This window comes from Chiloscyllium punctatum, chromosome 38 (assembly GCF_047496795.1).
Source record: "Chiloscyllium punctatum isolate Juve2018m chromosome 38, sChiPun1.3, whole genome shotgun sequence".
Taxonomy (NCBI): Eukaryota; Metazoa; Chordata; class Chondrichthyes; order Orectolobiformes; family Hemiscylliidae; genus Chiloscyllium; species Chiloscyllium punctatum.
The window spans coordinates 12112854-12133465 of NC_092776.1; the positions used below are offsets into that span (position 1 = coordinate 12112854).

At 43.0% G+C, this 20612-nt stretch overlaps 1 protein-coding gene across 1 annotated transcript; it reads right to left on the reverse strand.

Moving 5' to 3' along the window:
- Nucleotides 1–12967: 12967 nt before the first annotated feature.
- On the reverse strand, nt 12968–19590 carry marveld1 (MARVEL domain containing 1). The gene has a single exon (XM_072557167.1). The coding sequence runs from the start codon at nt 19447–19449 to the stop codon at nt 18952–18954; it is 498 nt and encodes a 165-aa protein (XP_072413268.1). The 5' UTR covers nt 19450–19590; the 3' UTR covers nt 12968–18951.
- Nucleotides 19591–20612: the final 1022 nt, after the last annotated feature.

Consider the following 20612-nt stretch of genomic DNA (forward strand, 5'->3'; position numbering starts at 1 on the left):
TGCCTCAATATTGTTTATATAATATGGCAAACTGGAACAATGCATTGTATTCTAAGTGTGATCTAACCAAGCTTCAATACAGATTTAACTTCTGAACATTTCTATTCTATATGAGAACTGTGACGGTATGGAGTGATGGGACAGAATGTTGGACGTCGAGAGTCAGGGGTAGTATATGTGACGGTGATGAATTGGGGCATGCAGGAACTGTGAGGGTGATGGAGCAGTGAGGGTGGGGAGTTAGGGGCAAGACCTGTGAGGGTGGTAGAGATTGAAGGGGAGGAATGCAGAAATGGTGAGTGTGGGTATTCAGAGAGGGGACAGGGATTGTGACGGTGAGCAGTCAGGATGGGCAGCAGCTGAATCAAAAATAGAAGAAGACAATGAGTATAACATTCAACTGGATTTTAAATATGAGTGCATACACTGAGACAAAGATACAGTCTGGGGTTTACTGCAGGGTAATCAGAGTCCGTTCTGAAAAGTCATGAAAATTATCAGTGCCAGATTTCTGACAAATAGAACAGTTAGTATCCTGGTCACCTGAATCCAGATTTGACCAGCTCAAGACCACCTTATGCCAGTAGATCTTGAGCTGGTTTAATATGGGTTTCGTACTTATCCATATGGGATTTTGCCTCTGAGATCCCTCAGAGCTCAGTGCTTGACTTGCTCTTGCTCTGACCTTGCTAACCAGTAGCACAACTCGTAGTGATTTATGTGTTTGCACTCCAAGACTCCTTTGTTCCTCTGTCCCATCTAGATTCGCAATTTCCCAGTAATAAGTGACCTCTTCATTCATCCTACAAAAATATGCAGCCTCGCATTTATCATTTGTCAATTATTTGCACATTTTACAAGGTTACTAATATTCTCCTGGAAATTGCTGCAGTCCTCCTCCCCTTCCCCCCCAACATTTGGAATCATCTGCAAATTTAGAAATAGCGTTTTTGATTCTATTTTCAAATTTGTTAATATAAATCACAGAGCCAATAAAACATCATATAATTTTCTACAACATGTGTGCTTACCCGTTATAAACATGTAAGACATGGGAAAGGCGTCTTTACTTAAAGTTGTAGAAAATTAAACAGGGATGATGATACAGAGCCTGGTATAAACCAGGAAATTAGACCTGCATGTAACAAAGGTCATGCATTCATCATTTTAACAATTCTTTCATGGGTTTTGGGCATCAGTTGTTTCAAAGGACAGTTAAGAATCAACCACAATGCTGTGGGTCTGAAGTCACATGTAGGCAAAGAACATGAACCAGTTTGGTTATTATGACAATTAATGATGACTTCATGGTCTCCACGAGATGAGCTGATAGTTCCAGGTTTATTTATTGAATTTAAATTCTGCCTGGAGGACGGACTTTAAAAATGGGAAGTTTTGCTGCAGCTGTATAGCATGCTGGTGAGGCCACACCTGGAGTACTGTGTGCAGTTCTGGTCTCCTTATTTGAGAAAGGATGTACTGGCACTGGAGGGGGTGCAGAAGAAGTTCTTCAGGTTGATTCCCAGAGTTGAGGGGTTTGGCTTATGAGGAGAGATTGAGTAGACTGGGACTGTACTCGTTAGAATTTAGAAGCATGAGGGGGGATTCTTAAAGAAACATAATATTCTGAAGAGAATACAGAGGAACTTCGATTATCCGAACAAGATGGGCGGGTATTATTTCGTTCGGATAATTGATTATTTGGTTAATTGATTTCCTCTGGGGCTCAGAACTTTCTGTGAGGTCTGCTCCCCATTCAGGAGGCTAGGCAGCAGCACACTGCGCGTGAGACCCCGCCCACCACCCACCACCCAACTCCACCGCACCCCTTAATCCATCCGCCCCCCCCCACCCCGCCTCCTCCCAATCCCGTCCAACACCACCCCGTGCGACCCCACCCTGCCCGCCCCCCCAACCCCCTCCAACACTGCCCCTCCCATCCACCCCCAATCCTGCAGCCCTAACCCTGCTCCCCCAACCCCGCCACTCCCCATCCATCCCCACCTGCCATCCGACCCCCCGTCTGTGCCCCCGGCCAACCAGCAGCCCCCCCGCCCCCCATCCGCGCCCCCCTCTGGGGCAGCCGGCCTGGATAGCACACACACACACACACACACACACACACACACAACTTTCTGACAGGTTCCACCTCTGTCCTGTACAGGACAACATTGAAGAGATTATCTGGGGAAGGGGGTTTAGAGTTCACCCCTGTGTAGAACTCCAGGGAAAGTGTGGGGAAGAGAGAGAGAGAGGACGGGAGGTCAGTCATTTAGAGACGGTGCCTGGACTGTCCAGGACTGTTCTCGGTAACATTTCAGTGAGCTGAGTTTGTTTTAAATCATTGTACCTGTCAACAAAAGACCCGATCAGGGTTGAAACAGCTCTTTGACGTAATGTTTCTATCGGGACCTTAAGATCCCCTTCGGATAATCCAATATTCGGATAATTGATATTCAGATAATTGAGGTTCCTCTGTAAATAAGGTAGAGGCAGGGAGGTTATTTCTACTTGTGGGTGAAATTAGAACTAGGGGGCACAGCTTCAAAATAAGGGGCAGCAGACTTAGAACCAAATTGAGGAGGAACTTCTTCATCCAAAGGGTTGTGAATCTGTGGAATTCTCTGCCCTGTGAAGCAGTTGAGGCTACCTCATTAAATGTTTCTAAGTCAAATGTGGATAGATTTTTGAACAGTAAAGGAATTAACAGCTATGGTGAGCAGGCGGGTAAGTGGAGCTGAGTCCATGAAAAGATCAGCCATGATCTTAATGAATGGCAGAGCAGGCTCAAAGGGCCAGGTGGCCTACCCCTTACTCCATGTTGAGATTTGAATATGTTGTCCCAGATCATTAACCTGGGCCTCCGGATTGTTAGCCACTACCACTACCTCACCAACATTCTGCAGTGAATACTTAGTATGTTACTCTTCAATTTCCTTGCCAAGCAAAGGCATCAGAGTGAAATCCTACATAAGGGATTTCTTGAAGTATTATTCTGGAACAAGGCCAAAGGGCAGTTATTATGAATTGCATTGCTATTATGTATCCTTCATGAGCTGTATATCACTGAAAGGGTGGGTTCCCCTTCACAGGGAGCTCTGTGAGTGTTTGATGAATGAGATCATTGTATGCCAATGTTATGAGATCCGAGTCTTAGTCAAAAGAACGCACAAACCATGGTGACCAGAAAATTTACAGCATACGCTCTGCCAACAACCATTCTTCTTTATTTTCCAGTCTCCCTTCTGTCTTGATCCTCTGTTTCCAATGTTCTCTCCTCCGCTGTCTTTCAAAAGTCTCAAGATACAAACCAGTTTAAAAATACTTGCTTTTGTGTGGCGCCTTTCACAATCTCAGAATGTCCCAGAATGTTTTGCAGCCAGTTTAGTACCTTTTAAAGCACAGTCACTGTTGCAACATAGGAAATCATGTACATAGGAAGATCCCACAAACAACACTCTGGTCATGACCAGACTAAAATCTACACACTTGCATTCCTGATCAGTCATCATTCCAAGAACAGAAAGTCTGTGGGGGGTTTTTTCGGGATCAGTTGCAGAAGAAATATTACCCAGGGCATTAGGGAAAACTTATCTGTTCTTCAGTAAAAGTTGTGGGACAGACAAGGCTTGCAGCTCATTTGATGACAGCACATGGAGCATTGGCCCCAATTTTTTGCTCAAGTCTCTAGAGCAAGATTTGGTGCCTGAACCTATTAATTCTATGGGGTCAGTACTAACCACTGAGCTGCAACTAACAATTAAAACTGCTCCGTTCAGCCCCTTAGCATATCTCCTCGGACATTTCCCTGTATTTGGTCCCAAAGACATAGTTAAGCAATCAATGGATGGTTTGGGCCTTTGCATGAACAGGAGCCTTCAACCTTACCACAAAGACATGAGGAACATGCCATTGGAAAGTATGATAGTGGCCATTGGCATTACTGATCCTGCTGTATTTATTGCCTCCTCCTAACTCTCTTTATCCCACCCTATCATAATAACCTTGCATTTCTTCCTCCAACATGTGCTTATCCAGCTTCTCCTCAAGTAGATCTATTTGCCTTAACCACTCTCTGTGCATTATTTAAATAGAAGATAGATGATTCAGACGGAAGATAAAAGGTTTCCTAGTGAGAAAAGCAACACTTTCTCCTTCAGACCAAGTGCTTTCTCTGCAAGTTTTATTCTTGTTCCTGGCCTGACAGTATCACCAACAAGGCCTGCACTCAGACCTACTTCTATATCTGTGTGGAAGTGTAATAAAACTGAGAGGCTTGTTAGACAAGGAAACTATGTCAGTGTGAGATTGGAATCACATTTAGGGTCAGACGAAGTCAAAGCAAATTACTGCAGATGCTGGAATCTGCACTGAAAACAAAACATGCTGGAGATCACAGCCAGACCCAAAACGTTAGTTTGCTTTCTCTCCAGGATGCTGCCTGGCCCGCAGTGATATCCATTTTTTTTTTGTTTTCAGTAGAGCCAGACCAGGCAAGGACAGAAGGCCTCATTCCCTAAAGGATACCCATGAACCAGCTGGAATTTTTAACTATAATCCAGTGCATCTATGGTCACTTTTGCTGAGACCAGATTTCAATTCCAAAACTATTTTAAAAGCAAATAAGAATTGTCAAACTCCCATGGTGCAACTTAAAAACGTGGCCAAATCTCTCCTCTGTTACTAATCCAGCTGTCAGTTTACTAGTTCTGAAGGAGTCATAGAGTCATAGAGATGTACAGAATGGCAACAGACCCTTCGGTCCAACCCAATCTAGTCCCACCTGCCAGCACCCGGCCCATATCCTTCCCAACCCCTTCTATTCATATACTCATCCAAATGCCTCTTAAATGTTGCAATTGTACCAGCCTCCACCACTTCCTCTGGCAGCTCATTCCATACATGTACCACCCTCTGTGTGAAAATGTTGCCCCGTAGGTCTCTTTTATATCTTTCCCCTCTCACCCTAAACCTACGCCCTCTAGCTCTGGACTCCCCAACCCCAGGGAAAAGACTTTGCCTATTTACCCTATCCATGCCCCTCATAATTTTGTAAACCTCTATAAGGTCACCCCTCAGCCTCCAATGCTCCTGGAAAAACAGCCCGAGCCTATTCAACCTCTCCCTATAGTTCAAATCCTCCAACCCTGGCAACATCCTTGTAAATCTTTTCTGAACCCTTTCAAGTTTCGCAACATCTTTCCGATAGGAAGGAGACCAGAATTGCACGCAATATTCCAACAGTGGCCTAACCAGTGTCCTGTACAGCTGCAACATGACCTCCCAACTCCTGTACTCAATACTCTGACCAATAAACGAAAGCATACCAAACGCCTTCTTCACTATCCTATCTCCACTTTCAAGGAGCTATGAACCTGCCGTATCAGACTCAAAATGTTTCTCTCTCCACAGTTGCTGCCAGACCTGCTGGTTTCCTCCAGCACTTCCTGCTTCTATTTTACATTTTACGGCATTTTGCTCTTATCACAAGTGCATTAGTTCAATAATAAAATTATTGAAAGACCTCCACTGAACTGTAAAATCCTAAGGTCAACAACCAAAGGCAAATGTGATCTTGAACTGTAAGAAATATTGATCGCCAAACACAACATACCTGAAGGGTGGAGAGATAAATGAGAGGAGGGTGGGGGTGGGGAGAAAGTATCATAGAGTACAATAGGTGAGTGAGGTTGAGGATGAAGGGGAGTTAGTTAGCACAGATGACTGTTTGTGATGCAACATGCTGCGATAAAGTGGGTTAATTCCTGCACGGGATTTAGGTTACCACAAAAGACTTTCCTTCTCAACCTTTCCCCATGCTTGAGGTGTGGTGACTCTCAGATTAAACCACACCAGCCGTCCCTCTCTCTCTCTGTCTCTCTAACCAGACAGCAGCTCTGTGGTCTACTTAAAATAAAAGTGACATTACCTTTTTTATATAATATTAATAAATGTAAAGGTTGATTATAACCTTACAGAACCCCTGGCTCATTGAAAGATTGTGTATTAGAGTGGTTCTGGAAAAGCACAGCAGTTCAGGCAGCATCCAAGGAACAGGAAAATCGACGTTTCAGACAAACGCCCTTCATCAGGAATACAGGCAGAGAGCCTGAAGGGTGAAGAGATAAATGAGAGGAGGGTGGGGGTGGGGAGAAAGTAGCATAGAGTACAATAGGTGAGTGAGGTTGAGGATGAAGGTGATAGGTCAGGGAGGAGGGTGGGGGAAGGTAGCAAAGAGTACAGTGGGTGAATGGGGGTGGGGATGAAGGTGATAGGTCAGAGAGGAGGGTGGAGTGGATAGGTGGAAAGGAAGATAGGCAGGTAGGACAAGTCATGGGGACGGTGCTGAGCTGGAAGGTTGGAACTGGGGTGAGGTGGGAGAAGGGGAAATGAGGAAACTGGTGAAGTCCACATTGATGCCCTTAGGGTTGAAATGTTCCGAGGTGGAAGATGAGGCGTTCTTCCTCCAGGCGTCGGGTGGTGAAGGAGGCCCAGGACCTCCACGTCCTCGGCTGAGTGGGAGGGGGAGTTGAAATGTTGGGCCACAGGGCGGTGTGGTTGATTGGTGCGGGTATCCCAGAGATGTTCCCTAAAGCATCTGCAGTCATTGTTTTTACCTCATTGAAAGATTGGAAGTGATATTATCACAAACAATTGGAAGTGATATTATCACAAACAATGGCACAAAGAGGCATTTACACATCCATCAATCCTACAGCCTCATATTTCCCAACATTTGTGACCTAAACAACATTGTGTCCAATCAATCCTGTCTAGACCATACTGTGGAATAAACCAAGGATAAATGAGGTGTTAAACACTGGATGGTGCAGCAACAAGGCACCATGAGATGTTATTGTGATATTTGTGAAATAAATCATCATAAAAGGAAACCACAGCATAATTACTGCAGTGGGGAAATGACAGAAACTGGTTATCTCTCAATCATGGCCTACAATCAACAACAGTCACTGACTGTGTTGATGCTTGCAAGTTGCAGGGGTTTGAACTGTAGTAATTAGTATGAGCTTAAGTAATGCTTGTATTGTGTAAAGGTCATGGAAGGATCTGTACTGGGGAGGCAATCTTATGAGTTCAATAAACTATGGAATCTGAGGTTGAGCCAAACTCTGACATATGTGTTTTGTTCTTTTAATTCTTTAACTGCAAGATTTATTGGAGAAATCGCACGAATGGAACCACTTACATTACTGCACTATTGTACCCCTGAAAAACAGAACTAATTCCTATTTAAAGACATTGCAAATTAATAGTGACATACAAATTAGGGGGAGTTTGATATAAAATTAAACATGTGCATCTTCCTTCTAATTTGAAAGCAATCCCAATGGTAAGATTTCTCCTTTGGAACTGAAAACTTGACCTCGAGCCAATGTCTGACTGACATTCCCAGTTTAATACTGTAGAAATATTGTACTATTGGAGGCTCTGTTTTCTAAATGAAATATGAAACCAGCTCTACCCTCTCAGATGGATGTAAACAGACACATGGTACTATTTTGAAGAGCAGAGTTATACTCAGTGTCCTGGCTAGCATTTAACCCCCGACCAACTGCACAAAAAATCTATTCCTCTCTCCACATGTGCTGCCAAGTCTGCTGAGTTTGTCCAGCACTTTCTATTTTGTTTCCAGATCTCCAGCATCCACAGAACTTTGCTTTTATATTAATGCAATTATTGATTATCTCATCATTATTGCATTGCTACTTATGACAGTTTTGCAAAGTGATTGCCATATTACAATAATGACTCTGATTCAAACATAGCTCATGGGCTAAAAGCACTTTGGGAGATCCTGAGGATGTAAAATATGCTACAAAAATGCAAGTCTTCTCTTTCCTTGATATTTCTTCACAGAGACAATACTACAAAACATCCCAATCTGTCTTCCATTACTAAGATTAACAACGCACTCAATAATGGTTCATGACTCAATTTGTCAGTGTGACTGATGGAGGCAATAACATTCACAAAGGGTCATTTCAATTTCAATATCAAGAAAAACAGAGTAATAATCTCAAAATGAGTTGCCCATTCACTCAGAAAATGATAGCCCTCAATCATGGCAGCTTACAGCAACTTAGAAAGTCTGTGCTGAAATGTGAACTTCATTGGCCTCTGCCAAACCAAGTATGATTTGAAAAAAGCTGCCAGTGGTATATTTAAAGATATATTTTAGATTCAAAAGTTTTCAGGGACTGTAACAGTTTAAATATTAACTATAGCAGATGTGCATACAGGTGGGGCTTAGATTAGAGTGGTGCTGGAAAAGCACAGCAGGTCATGTAACATCCAAAGAGCAGGAAAATCGACGTTTCGGGCAAAAGCCCTGCATCAGGAATAGAAATAGGAAGCCTCCAGGGTGGAGAGATAAATATGGGGGCGGGGGGGGGGGGGGCGGGAGGTGGTCGCTGGGGAGAAGATAACAAAGAGTACAATAGGTGAATGGGGGTGGGAATGGAGGTGATAGGTCAGAGAGGAGGGTTGGGGAAGGTAGCAAAGAGTACAATAAGTTAATGGGAGTGAGGATGAAGGTGATAGGTCAGAGGGGAGGGTGGAGCGGATAGATGGGAAGGGAGACTGGCAGCTAGGACAGGTCATGAGGACAGTGCTAAGCTGGAAGGTTGGAACTGGGGTAAGGTGGGGGGAGGGGAAATGAGGAAACTGGTGAAGTCCACATTGATGCCCTGGGGTTAAAGTGTTCCTAAACTCTGGTTTCCAGCATCTGCAGTCCTCACTTTTGCCTAGATGTGCATACAGGTGTCTAGGGCCCGAATGGTCTCACAGATTATCTACACATCTCTCCTCATACCACAGAGTCAGGTTTGTATTAGGTCAGATATCTGAAAGTATACTAACAACTAATTATGTACACTAATATGACATCTCCAATTACATATAAAATACATATACAACAGATTTATTATCTGTGCCAAGTTACCCTTGAGAAGGTGATGGTGAGCAGCCTTCTTGACTGCTGCAGTCCCTCTGGTACTGGTGGAGGTCGACCCACAATGCTGTTAGGGAAGGAATTCCAGAGTGGGTCAGTGGTTAACTCTGCTGCCTCACAGCACCAGGAATCTGGGTTTGATTCCACCCTCGGGCGACTGTCTCTATGGAGTGTACACATTCGCCTCATGTCTACGTAGATTTCCTCTGGATGATGTGGTTCCTTCAATCCAAGATGTGCAGGTTAGGTGGATTGGCCATGCTAAATTGTCCATAGTGTCCAGGGATGTGCAGGTGAGATGGATTGCTATGGGAAATGCAGCATTACAGGGACAAAGTAGAGAGAAGAATTGCTATATGGAAGGGTTGGTGTGGACTCGATGTGCTAAATGTGCTAAATTCCACACTATAGGGATTCTATGATCTGACTTATATGTTTAATTCAATTACAATTACACATATAGTGAGCTGGATGACTAACAGGCTGCTTGCTAACAGATCAACTGACAGAGTGTACAGAGAATAGACTGGAGTGTCAAATGTTATGACATAACCTGCTGTCTTAAATGTTTAATTCTTTTCAAAGATCATTGCAAAAATATATCACCTATCCTTAAATGCTCTTGAACTGAGTTACTTGCTCAGCCATTTCAGAAGCCGATTAGAGTCGACCACAATGGTGTCATTCTGGGATTCCACAAAGTAAGGACAACAAACTTCCTTCCTTGAGTGACCAAGTTGGGATTTTATGAAAATCAATGAGCTCATAGTCATGAGACTGGCTTTCAATTCTAGATTTATTATTTGAACTTAAATCCCAACAGCTGCTGTTTTTTATGTTTTCTGTACATTCAGGGGATGTGGGTGTCATTAGCTGGGCCAGCGTTTATTACCTGTGCCCAGTTGCCCTTGAGAACTTTGTGGTGACCTGCTTTCTTGAACTGCTGCAGTCCATTTGGAATTGATGTAGGTAGATCCACAATGCCCTTAGGGAGGGAATTCCTGGACATTTACCAGCAACAGTGAAGGAACAGTGATATATTTCCAAGTGAGGGTGGTGACTGGCTTGGAGGGGAACTTGCAGTAGCTGGTGTTCCCAACAATCTACTGCCCTTGCCCTTCTAGATGGAAGATTATGAATTTGGAAGGTGTTGTCGAAGGAACTTTAGTGAAGCAGTGTATCTTGTAGATTACATACGCTGCTGCTACGGAGCGTCGGTAGTGGAGGAAGTGAATATTTGTGAATGTGGTGCTAATAAAGCAGGGCTGATCTGTATTGCATGATGTCAAGTTTCTTAAGTGTTGTTGAAGCTGCACTTATCCAGGCAAGTAGGGGATATTCCAAAATACTCCTGATTTGTGTCCTGGAGATGGTGGACAGATTTCGAGGTAAATGATTCACTGCAGCAGTCCCAGCTTCTGATCTCTCATACACACAATATTTCCATGGCTAGTCCAGTTCCATTTCTAATCAGTTGATCCCCCCCCCCACAATGTAGGCAGTGAGTAGACTCAATGATAGTCATTTCTTTGAAAGTTAAGAGCTGATGATTAGATAATTCTTTTTGGAGATGGTCAATTTCTGGCACTTGGGGGGGGAGGAGTCGGTGGCACAAATGTTGCTTACCATTTGTCAGTTCAAGCTGGATATTGTCCAAGACTTGCTGAAAATGGGCATGAACTATTTCAGGATCTGAATTGTGAATGGTGCTGAACATTGTGCAGTCATCAGCAAATATCCCATGGACCTTATGATGGTACGAAGGTCACTGAGTAAGCAGCTAAAGATGGTTGAACCAAGGACAACACCTTGAGGAACTTCTTCAGAGAGGCCCAGGAGCTGAGATGAGATTTGGGATTTAATCCAAGTCCTTAGAGCATTAGGCTGGCTGTCTGAATTATTAGCATCATGACACTGCCATCGTACCACTATCTGCCCTGTGTTTGATGGAGTGTAGAGGTAGCTTACCTTTCAGTTTAAAACAGTAGAAGAAATTTAGTAGATTTAGGAGAGGGAGAGTTTTCTCCTGTATCTAATCCCGTGCTGTCCTTATCCTGGGAGTGTTTGATCAGGAAGGTGCAGAGAGAGTTTTACTTTGTATCTAACCACTGTGTTGTCTCTGTCCTAGGAATGTTTGATGGAGACAGTGAAGAGGAAACTTTACTCTCCATTTAACCCTCTGCTGTACCTGTCTTCGGAGTGTTGGATGGGTCATAGCCATAGTTATAAAGGTCTACAGCACAGAAAAATGTCCTTCAACCCATCTTACTGGTCAAAAGTAACCACCTAACTATTCTAATCTCATTTTCTAGCACTTGGTCCATTGCCTCATACCCTTGACATATCGAGACAGTGCAGAGGGAGGTTTACTCTGTATCTGCTCTGAGAAAGTTTAATGTAAGCATCTAGAACTAGTCGTTAACTTATTCTTAGGTATCCACTATTCCTCATCTAAATCCTTGGAAGATTTTGTTTCTTCACTCTTGGGACACGGGCATTGTTGGCTGGCCAGCATTTATTGCCTGATGAAGGGCTTTTGCCTGAAATGTTGAGTCTCCTGTCCCTCAGATGCTGCCTGACATGCTGGGCTTTTCCAGCACCACCCTCTCGACAGCATTTATGGCCTGTCTGTAGTTGTCCTTCGCAAGGTGGTAGTGAGTCACCATCTTGAATTGGTGCAGTCTATGTGTTGCAGGTCGATCCATAATACCAATAGGGAGGGAATCCCAGGATTTTGATCCAGCCAAGTGAAAGAATGACAATATACCTCCAATTCAGGATGGTGAATAGCTGGGATAGGAACGTACTGGTGGGGATGGTGTTCCCATGTAACTGCTGCCCTTGTCCTTTTAGATGAAAGTGATCACCTGTTTGACAAGGACTGTCTGAAGATCTTTGGTGAATTTCTGCAGGGCATTTTATAGTCAGTACACACTGTGCTACTGAGTATTGGTGGTGGTGGAAATGGATGCTTGTGGATGTAGTGCCAATCAAGCGATCTGTTTTCTCCTGGATGGTGTCAAGCTTCTTGTTAGAGCTGCATATCCAGGCAAGTGGGGAGTATTCCATCACATTCCTGACGTGTGCCTTGTAGTTGGTGGACCAGCTTTGGGAAGTCAGGAGGTGAGTTACTCACTGCAGGATTCCTAGTATCTGACTTGCTCTTGTAGTCATGTAGTTATATGCCAAGACCAGATGAGCTTCTGCTCAGTAGTTGCCCCTTGGATGTTGATAGTGGGAGATTCAGAGATGGTAGCATTGTTGAATGTCAAGGGGTGGTGGCTAGATTGCCTCTTATTAGAGATGGTCATTCCTGCTGTTTGTGTGGCACAATTATCACTTGCCACTTCTCAGCCCAAACCTTGATATTGTCCAGATCTTGTTGCATTTGAACATGGACTGCTTCAGTATCTGAGAAATCATGAACATTGCTAAACATTAGATAATGATCGGTGAACATTCCCGCTTCTGACCTTATGATGGAGGGAAGGTCATTGATGAAGCAGTTGAAGGTGGTTGGGCCGAGGACAGAACCCTGAGGTACTCCTGCAGAAAGTCTTTAATATGTAAACTCAAGATGGCCTTTTCCGGGTTGTTAAAACAGGGATTTGTTATCAATGTGTTGTAGAGGTATTGGGGTGGAAAAAGTCAGAAGTCACGCAACACCAGGTTATAGTCCAACAGGTTTATTTAAAATCAAAAGCTTTTGGAGCACTGCTTCTTCATCAAATGACTTCACCTGACAAAGGAGCAGCACTCCAAAAGTCTGTTGGACTATAACCTGGTATTGCGTGACTTCTGACTTTGACCAATGTGTTGCTCAGTGCAAACATAACAACATAAAGAAGGAACTGAAACCCTCTCTCACTGCAAACATAATGAGTAGCACCTTAGACATGCTCTTCAAGGGAGTGAAACGATGAACTACATCCTTGAGGAGAGAGAGAGAAAGGAGGGAGATAAGGGAGCCGAAACATTATGCATGGAACAAGCCAACAGTGAGAAATTTAGTTTACTCAAAATCTCTTTGGTTTAGTATGTGAAGGTAAGTTGGAAGGACATTACAGTGTAAAACAAACGCTCATTGTTAAGAATATCTTAAAGGTAAACAGCTTATTAATAACAGTAAAAAATACAATAACACTGTATTGTATTCTCAGTCAAGTGTGTACATGATGTCCAAGAATACAGTTAAAAGCTAACCTATTGGCATCAGATAATGAATGTCAAGCGTAATATATAATACATGGAAGATGCATCGCAAACATTCCCCAAAATACTACAACATCATAGGAACACAGGGTTTAGGAACAGGAGTAGGCCATTTAGCCCGTTCAGCCTGTGCCACCATTTAATAAAACCATAGCTGACTTATGTTGAGGTCTCAACTCCAAATTCTTATCTGCACCCAATAACCCTTGAACCCCTCATCTCTCAAAAATCTCTCTCACTTAGTGCTGAATAAATACAATGACCCAACTACCACTGCTTTGTTAGGAACAGACTCTCTGAGAGAGACCATTGGCCCTTATCTCCATCTTAAAAGCAAGACTTCTTATTCTTAAAGTGTGTGTCCCCTAATTCCATTCTCTCTCATAAGGGGCGTAAAGTGGAGGGATCTCTGAGTCTACCCTGTTAAATCCTGTTAAGATCTGATATGTATTAATATGATCACCACCTATTCTTCTAAAATCCAATGGATATACTCAAACTGTTCAACTTTTCTTCAGAAGATAAGCCCTTAACTAGCAATGACTCAAGGTAACATTCTCTACTCTTTTAGGTCCTGGCGGATCCCATGGTGTAGATAGGATTGATCTGGAATTGATCTCTAAGACACTGTCAAAGGCAATACTTCAGAAAAGAGAAAATTATCAGCTAGTAAACAGAAGTATGAGTTTGTTCTGTATTTTTATCAATGTTTATATTAATTGGAAAAAAAGTTGGAAATGTGTAAAGAAATGACTGTTTGACTGCCAGTCTGTATTCATCCAATCACAGCGTGAACCCATTTCAGTTAGCAAGGAGGTGCATGGTGGATAGACCAATGAAGGTGAAAGGTCTGATCAAAGGTCACGCGATAGAACCTTCCAGGAAAACCCCCAGTTGAAGATGCCACCTTGCGTGAGGGTGAGGCATGAATAGGGAGGAACAGAATTAAATTTCTGCCTTACTTGGCCTATGGCGCCATCATCAGCCTCTGTCTCTGACTCTCTCAATCGCTGATAATCTGTGATATGAATCCTACAATATCTGTGTACACTCAGAAAATGACCCCACACCCCTTGTAAAGATTAATGCTCCCCATGACAATGCAGGTCCCGTGGCCCTAACAAATCTATATTGCTACTAATCTATATTAAACCAATGCCTATCCAACAATATAACCAAGAGTCATAAGTCAGAATAACCTGTTAAAAACATAAATCCAAGTAGATGTAAGTTTTCTGGGCCTAGAAGTCAGCGATAAAAAAGAACTTGGTGCGCAAGCATGTCACCATTTTAGTGAAATTGATTAACATTATATTTAACTTCGAAAAGCCTAAATAGTTGGAAAGAACAGGGGAGAAAGATTTTTATGCCTTTCAAAGAGCTAGCATGAATGCCAAGGGCCAAATGGTCTTTCAATCCTGTACGATTCCACGGCTCTGCAATAATACAGAACTCTGAGAATCATGTTACTGTACTGTTATTACCAATGGGAATGCCAGTGAAACCCAAGTGGGTACAAGGAACCGAAGACTTCCCTGCCCCTGACCCGAACAAAGGCGACGTGTGCCAGCCGCTGGCAAGGTGTGGTACACCCTCCACACATTTCCAACAATGCACCAAACAATCTGGGAAGAGAGATGCTCATTCTTGAGAAACCAGGGAAGGAGGACACAAAATATTTGATCCAACCATAAACAAAGGCCTCCCCACTGCTCTATCTCAAGCCTATTTGTTTGGTCAAGAGTGACAGAGACCTCCAAACAATTCAACCCAGCGAATGCCCTAAGAAGGTGGGACGTAGGAAGAGATGGAAATTATTCAGCATCTTGAGTCTGCTCCACCATTTATTAAAATTATGGCTGATCAAACCATCAATGCATTTTACCTACACCATCCTCACAACCCTTTCCATCATCGATAACCAGAAATCCATTAGCCTCTACTTTGAACATATTCAAAGATTGAACTTACACAGCCCTCTGGCACAGAGAATTTTGAGATTCACAAACTTCTGAGTAAAACATTGTTTCCTTACCTCGGTCTAAGATGGCATCCCCCTTATTTTTAAACATACTTTTAAATATGTTGTTGGTTTCAATGGGATCACCTCTCATTCTTTGTAACTCTGGAGAATGCAGGCGCAATACAGGTCATTCAGAGATCAGTCCCACCATCCTGGTAGCAAATCTGGTGGACATTTGTTGCACACTTTCTATAGAAATAATATCCTTCCTAAGGTAAGGGGACCGAAATTGCACACTGTATTCCAGGTGGGGTCTAACCAAACTCAGAGATAACTGAAGCAAGACTTCACTACTCCTGTACTCAAAACTTCTTGCAATAAGGACTAACAGTCCATTAGCCTTCATATTATCTTCCTGCACCTTCAGTGTTACTGACAAGGACATCCAGGTTCCTTTGCACATCTACATAGTCAACCTCTTACCATTTAATAAATACTGTGCATATTTCTACTTCCTATCAAAGTGCATAATGTCACATTTTTTGCATTATATTCCATCTAACACACTCTTGCCCATTCAGTAACACGCACTTGCCCACCTGAAACCACTCTACATCTTCCTCAGAACACACATTCCTGCATAGCCTAGTATCATCTGCAAATTTAGAAATATTATATATTTGGTCCTCATCTCCATGTCCTTGACAGATTGTGAACAGCTGGGGGCCGAAGTATTGGTCCTTACAATATCCCAGTAGTCACAATCTACTAAAGTGAGAATGACCTATTTTCTGGTTTCTGTCTGTTGATCAATCTGTAAAACATGCCACTACATTACTGCCTATTCCATGTGCTTTAATCTTTCTAATCAATCTCCCACTGGGGACCTTCTCAAAAAGCCTTCAAAAACATAAATATACCACATCCATCAACTCCCCCTTATCATGTTTACGAGCAACATCCTCAAAAACTCCAAAATTTGTCAAATATGATTTTCCATTCACAAATCTGTGCTGACTGTGCCAATCAGGTCATTCCTATCCATTTATCATGGCCTTTATGATAGACTTTAGCAATTTCCCAACAACGAAGTGAGGCTGATAGGTCTGTAGTTCCTGGCTTACCTCGCTTCTTTCTTAAATAATGGGGTGTCATTTGCTACCTCCAATCTGAAGGAATATTACTAGAATCTATGGAATGTTTGGGAGGTGATTTTTGCAAGAATTAGAAATGTCAGAAAGAGGGAGGAAGATACCAGCAATTAAATTTGAGTACAAGGATCCCAGAACCTGATAACCATGCACTTAAATTGAGAAAAATGGCCAAAAAGGGAAATAATAATCTCTTTTCAAACCAGATATAAAGCTACATTAAGGTGATGGTGGCTACAGGTGACTGGGGAAGGATAGTAATATATGTAATGGGTCAGGAAAATCAAACAAGAAGGATGCATAGAATCGGAACAACTGGATTTAAGTGTGGTTTTTCCTATTGATACCAATGTGCTAAAAAAAAGGTCCAAAGCTGTACTAGTCACATGCAATAGGACCACATCCAATACTTGGGAGCAGAAAGTGACCAGAATTTCACAAAAGAACAATTTTTATACAGAATTCGTCCTTACAAATCAAATTCTGGTGGCAGTAGCTAACCTTAACAGTGTTTATAATCACAACTTATCAATTAAAAATAAATCTTGGCTTTTCATGAATAGAATTTGAAAACACAAAATCCTTAGTTAGATTCAAGCCTGTAACTTATGCCCAGATATCTGCTATTCAATATATAAAACACTCAACCCCTTGATTAGATTCCACTCCTGGGCATACTTCATACAAAATAATTCATACAAAATTGCCACAAGCTGCAGCTCGCAGGTGTATAGGCCTTTCCTTACTAAAATTATAAATGTTTTCTTCGAACAGTCTTATCCCCACAGGGAAGGCAGTTCATTCACAGCCAATTGGCAGTCCTTACAAGGTGCTGAGTTGGTGTCTGCTGAGAGAGAAGCATGGAGTTACAGCTTTTTTTTTGCTGAGGATCTGTGGGAAGAAGCTTAGTGTTTCTCACCTTCTCCCCATCTCCCAAACTCACTGACCCACCTACAATCACAGATACCTTACAATGTGGGAAGCAGGCCATTTGGTCCATCGAGTCCACACTGATCCTCCGAAGAGCATCCCACCCAGACCCATTCCCCTACACAATCCCTGTAACTCTGCATTTCCTATGGTTAATCCATCTGGCATGCACATCCCTGGCGACACTATGGGCAATTTAGCATGGCAAATCTGCTCTAACCTGCACATATTTGGGCTGTGGGAAGAAACTGAAGCACTTGCAGGAAACTCACACAGATTTGAGGAGAATGTGCAAACTCCACACAGACAATCCCCTGACGGAGGGAATGTAACCCGATCCCTGGCGCTGTGAGGCAGCAGGGCTAACCACCGAACCACAGTGCTGCCCCAATTTCTCCATTTTCTGATCCCAACCACCCACCTTCTCAGACAGTCCCAAAAGACTGATGTTCTGATAATAAACCCCAAACCCATGCATCTACTTATTCTCTTCTCTCCCCAGAAACATCTTATTGACTCCTGAGCCCATTATCCTGCCTGCCTCACAAGTCAGTCACTTATTCCCAAATGCCTTCATGTTCTTTGACTGAAATCCTGTCCGCTTTGTAACCTCTGTGCCCTAATATATCCAAAACCTTCACCATTGCAAGTAAAGCATTGAGTGTATAAATATACATTTTTAAAATGTGCATAATACTTAGTAAAATCTCAAACTACATTAACATGTCTAAGCTTGTGCTGCTCAGACAGCAGCTGGTTTACAGCACGGTGTTCCAGAGACAAGCAAACAGGGCTGACTAACCCACTGAAGACTGGCTATTAAAAGGAAAGACAGAAGACTTGGGAACAGCCCCCACCTGGCATATACGTTGAACACTGTAATAATAATAAACAGAATTCTGTCATCCTGCCCAGAATGACAGCTATGTTGAGTACTTAATGCCACAATATAAAGTATTTGTTGGGACATGATGTCATTATAGAGATATTTCAGGTTACAACAAGCCATTCTGAAAGGTAACCAGTCAGACTGTCTCTTCCTTCTCCTTTTCCAGCAGCCAGTGCTCACAGATGTTTAGTTCGGATTGCCGAGAGGAAATCTATTCAGCTCTAAAAATCCTTGTGGAATGTTGTAGCTGATCTAGGGCCGCAGAAAGTGGAGGAGAAAGTTATAAGTGAATTCACAGGCCAACAAATTACAACTCCCTCTCAGTCTCTGTCGCTCTCTCTCATACACAGGAGCAGTGTTGCTTATCTCACGAAGATCTGTGTGGAAATGATCCGTGCTCAACTTCTTCAATTCAGGATAAAAAGAAAATTCCAATGCATGCAATAATGACTGTACCAATCCAACTTCCTCTCTGAATTTTTTCACATCGCTTGGTGCAATTTCCCAGTCCGTAATCCTATAAGTGTCCAATGTTCTGTTTTTGTTTGGCAGAGGGGAAAGGGAACGAGAAACATAAAATTGGCCACATCATTGATCTTGTTTTGGAGGTGGGAGGGTTGTCCCAAGTTATAAAAATAAAACAGAGAACCCGAATAAGCAAATGCAATCTCTGGAGAGAGTGTCTGTCTCATTTAGACAACGGGGGAAATGAGAAACACAAAACTGGCCACATCATTGATTTTGTTTTGGAGGTGGGAGGGTTGTCCCAAATTTTAACAAAAAATTACAGAACCCGAATAAGTGAATGCAATCTCAGCAGAAAGCATCTCCCCTCTTAGATGACAGGCTGGTCGCCACGGCATTTCTTGTAGGTACAGTAGATGGCAGAGATGATGTAGAGCAAAGTGCAGAGGCAGGCGAAGATGGTGGCGCTTAGGTAGGACTTGTAGGAGCAGGAGAGGGTGTAGGTAGGCAGGTCGCAGAACTCCTTGTCCTGGGTCTTCTTACTGATCAGGCAGTCGGCCACCAGGTAGAGGATTGCTGCCAGCCAGTCGTGCAGGGCATTGCTCAAGGTCCAGCGTTCACCCCCTAACAGGGGCACCAGGTCACTCTTAGACAGCAGGGTGAGGAAGAACAGTGCCAGTGTGGTGAGCCAAAAAAAGACAGCCACAAAGACCACGTAGTGCAAAGCGCCCTCGTACCTGCTGATGGTGATGATCATCCAGACCACGGTGCCCAGGGTGATCTGAGACATCCTCAAAACTCCCAGGAAACTGGTCAGGAACTTCCACTGGACAGACATCGAGGACGCCTTGGCTGACTGAGGCGCCATAATTCGGTGCAAAAACCAGAGGAGGAGATCCGGGAGAAAACAGAATCAATGAATAATCGGGTGTTTGAACGGAGAGAGAGAGGGGAGGGGGAAGGAAGAAAAGAAACTGGGGGAATTTCGTGATTCCGGTTCCTGCGTCCGTCTCTCCACCCACTAAAACAGGAGGAAACATTCACCAGAACTGCCACACTTCCACTTTGCAAATTCTTAGATTCTGTCTCAACGCTCTATTCTGTTCCAAAACTTTTTTTTTTCGAGACCGTTGTTCTATTTTGAAACTTTTGTTGTTTTTAGTAAACTTCTTATACCCTTGTCCTCACTCCTTTCTTTCCTTGTTTTTGAACGTATTTAGTCCGCGGACTCATTTAATATTTTTGATTTAATCATGCACTTTTTAATTTTAAAAATCTCCAAAGTAGAAGATTCAAAATTAGTTTCCAAAGTAACAGATGGGGCAATTTCCCAAGTTTCTATAACTGAACGATTAATAATGTTATTTATGAACGTTATCTTTCTAAATAATTTGTCTTGTTTCTAGGTTTGTTGGATCTTCATATGCTTGCAGTTTTGTGATTCAGTTATTCTCTGTATTCACTGCTAACTGTTGCCCCCTTGTTGCTAAATTTACACCCAGTCTCCTCCCTCACTCTACAGGGGTAACCTGAACCCGCAATTTCATTACAATTTAGATTTTCAAAAGCAACTTCAGAAGTCGTCATGCTCTTGAATGATCCTAGGACACCAGTGCCTTCCCAAAATATTTCCAGCCTCTTCACCACCTCAACCCCCCCCCCCAAAATGTTAGGCAAAAGTGAGGATTACAGCTGCTGGAGATTAGAGTCAAGATCAGAGTGGTGCTGGAAAAGCACAGCAGGTCAGGCAGCATCCGAGGAGCAGGAAAAGCGAAGTCTCAGGCAAAAGCCCTTTATCAGGAATGATGAAGGAATGTCATTCCTGATGAAAGACTTTTGCCTGAAACGTCGATTTTCTTGCTCCTCGGATGCTGCCTGACCCATTGTGCTTTCCCCCCCAAAACGTTGTCACATCTTCCCCCAGATATGCACCTTCTCCCCCAATCCCCACCAATCACTTGCTGGTGTTTATAGGTCTGTTTACAAACCCTGAGTAAATGATCATACCCCGCTCCCCACTGCCTACAGTCT

Excerpts from the sequence above, each read along its gene's own strand:
- marveld1 (XM_072557167.1), bottom strand. The coding sequence starts at position 19,449 with ATGGCGCCTCAGTCAGCCAAGGCGTCCTCGATGTCTGTCCAGTGGAAG.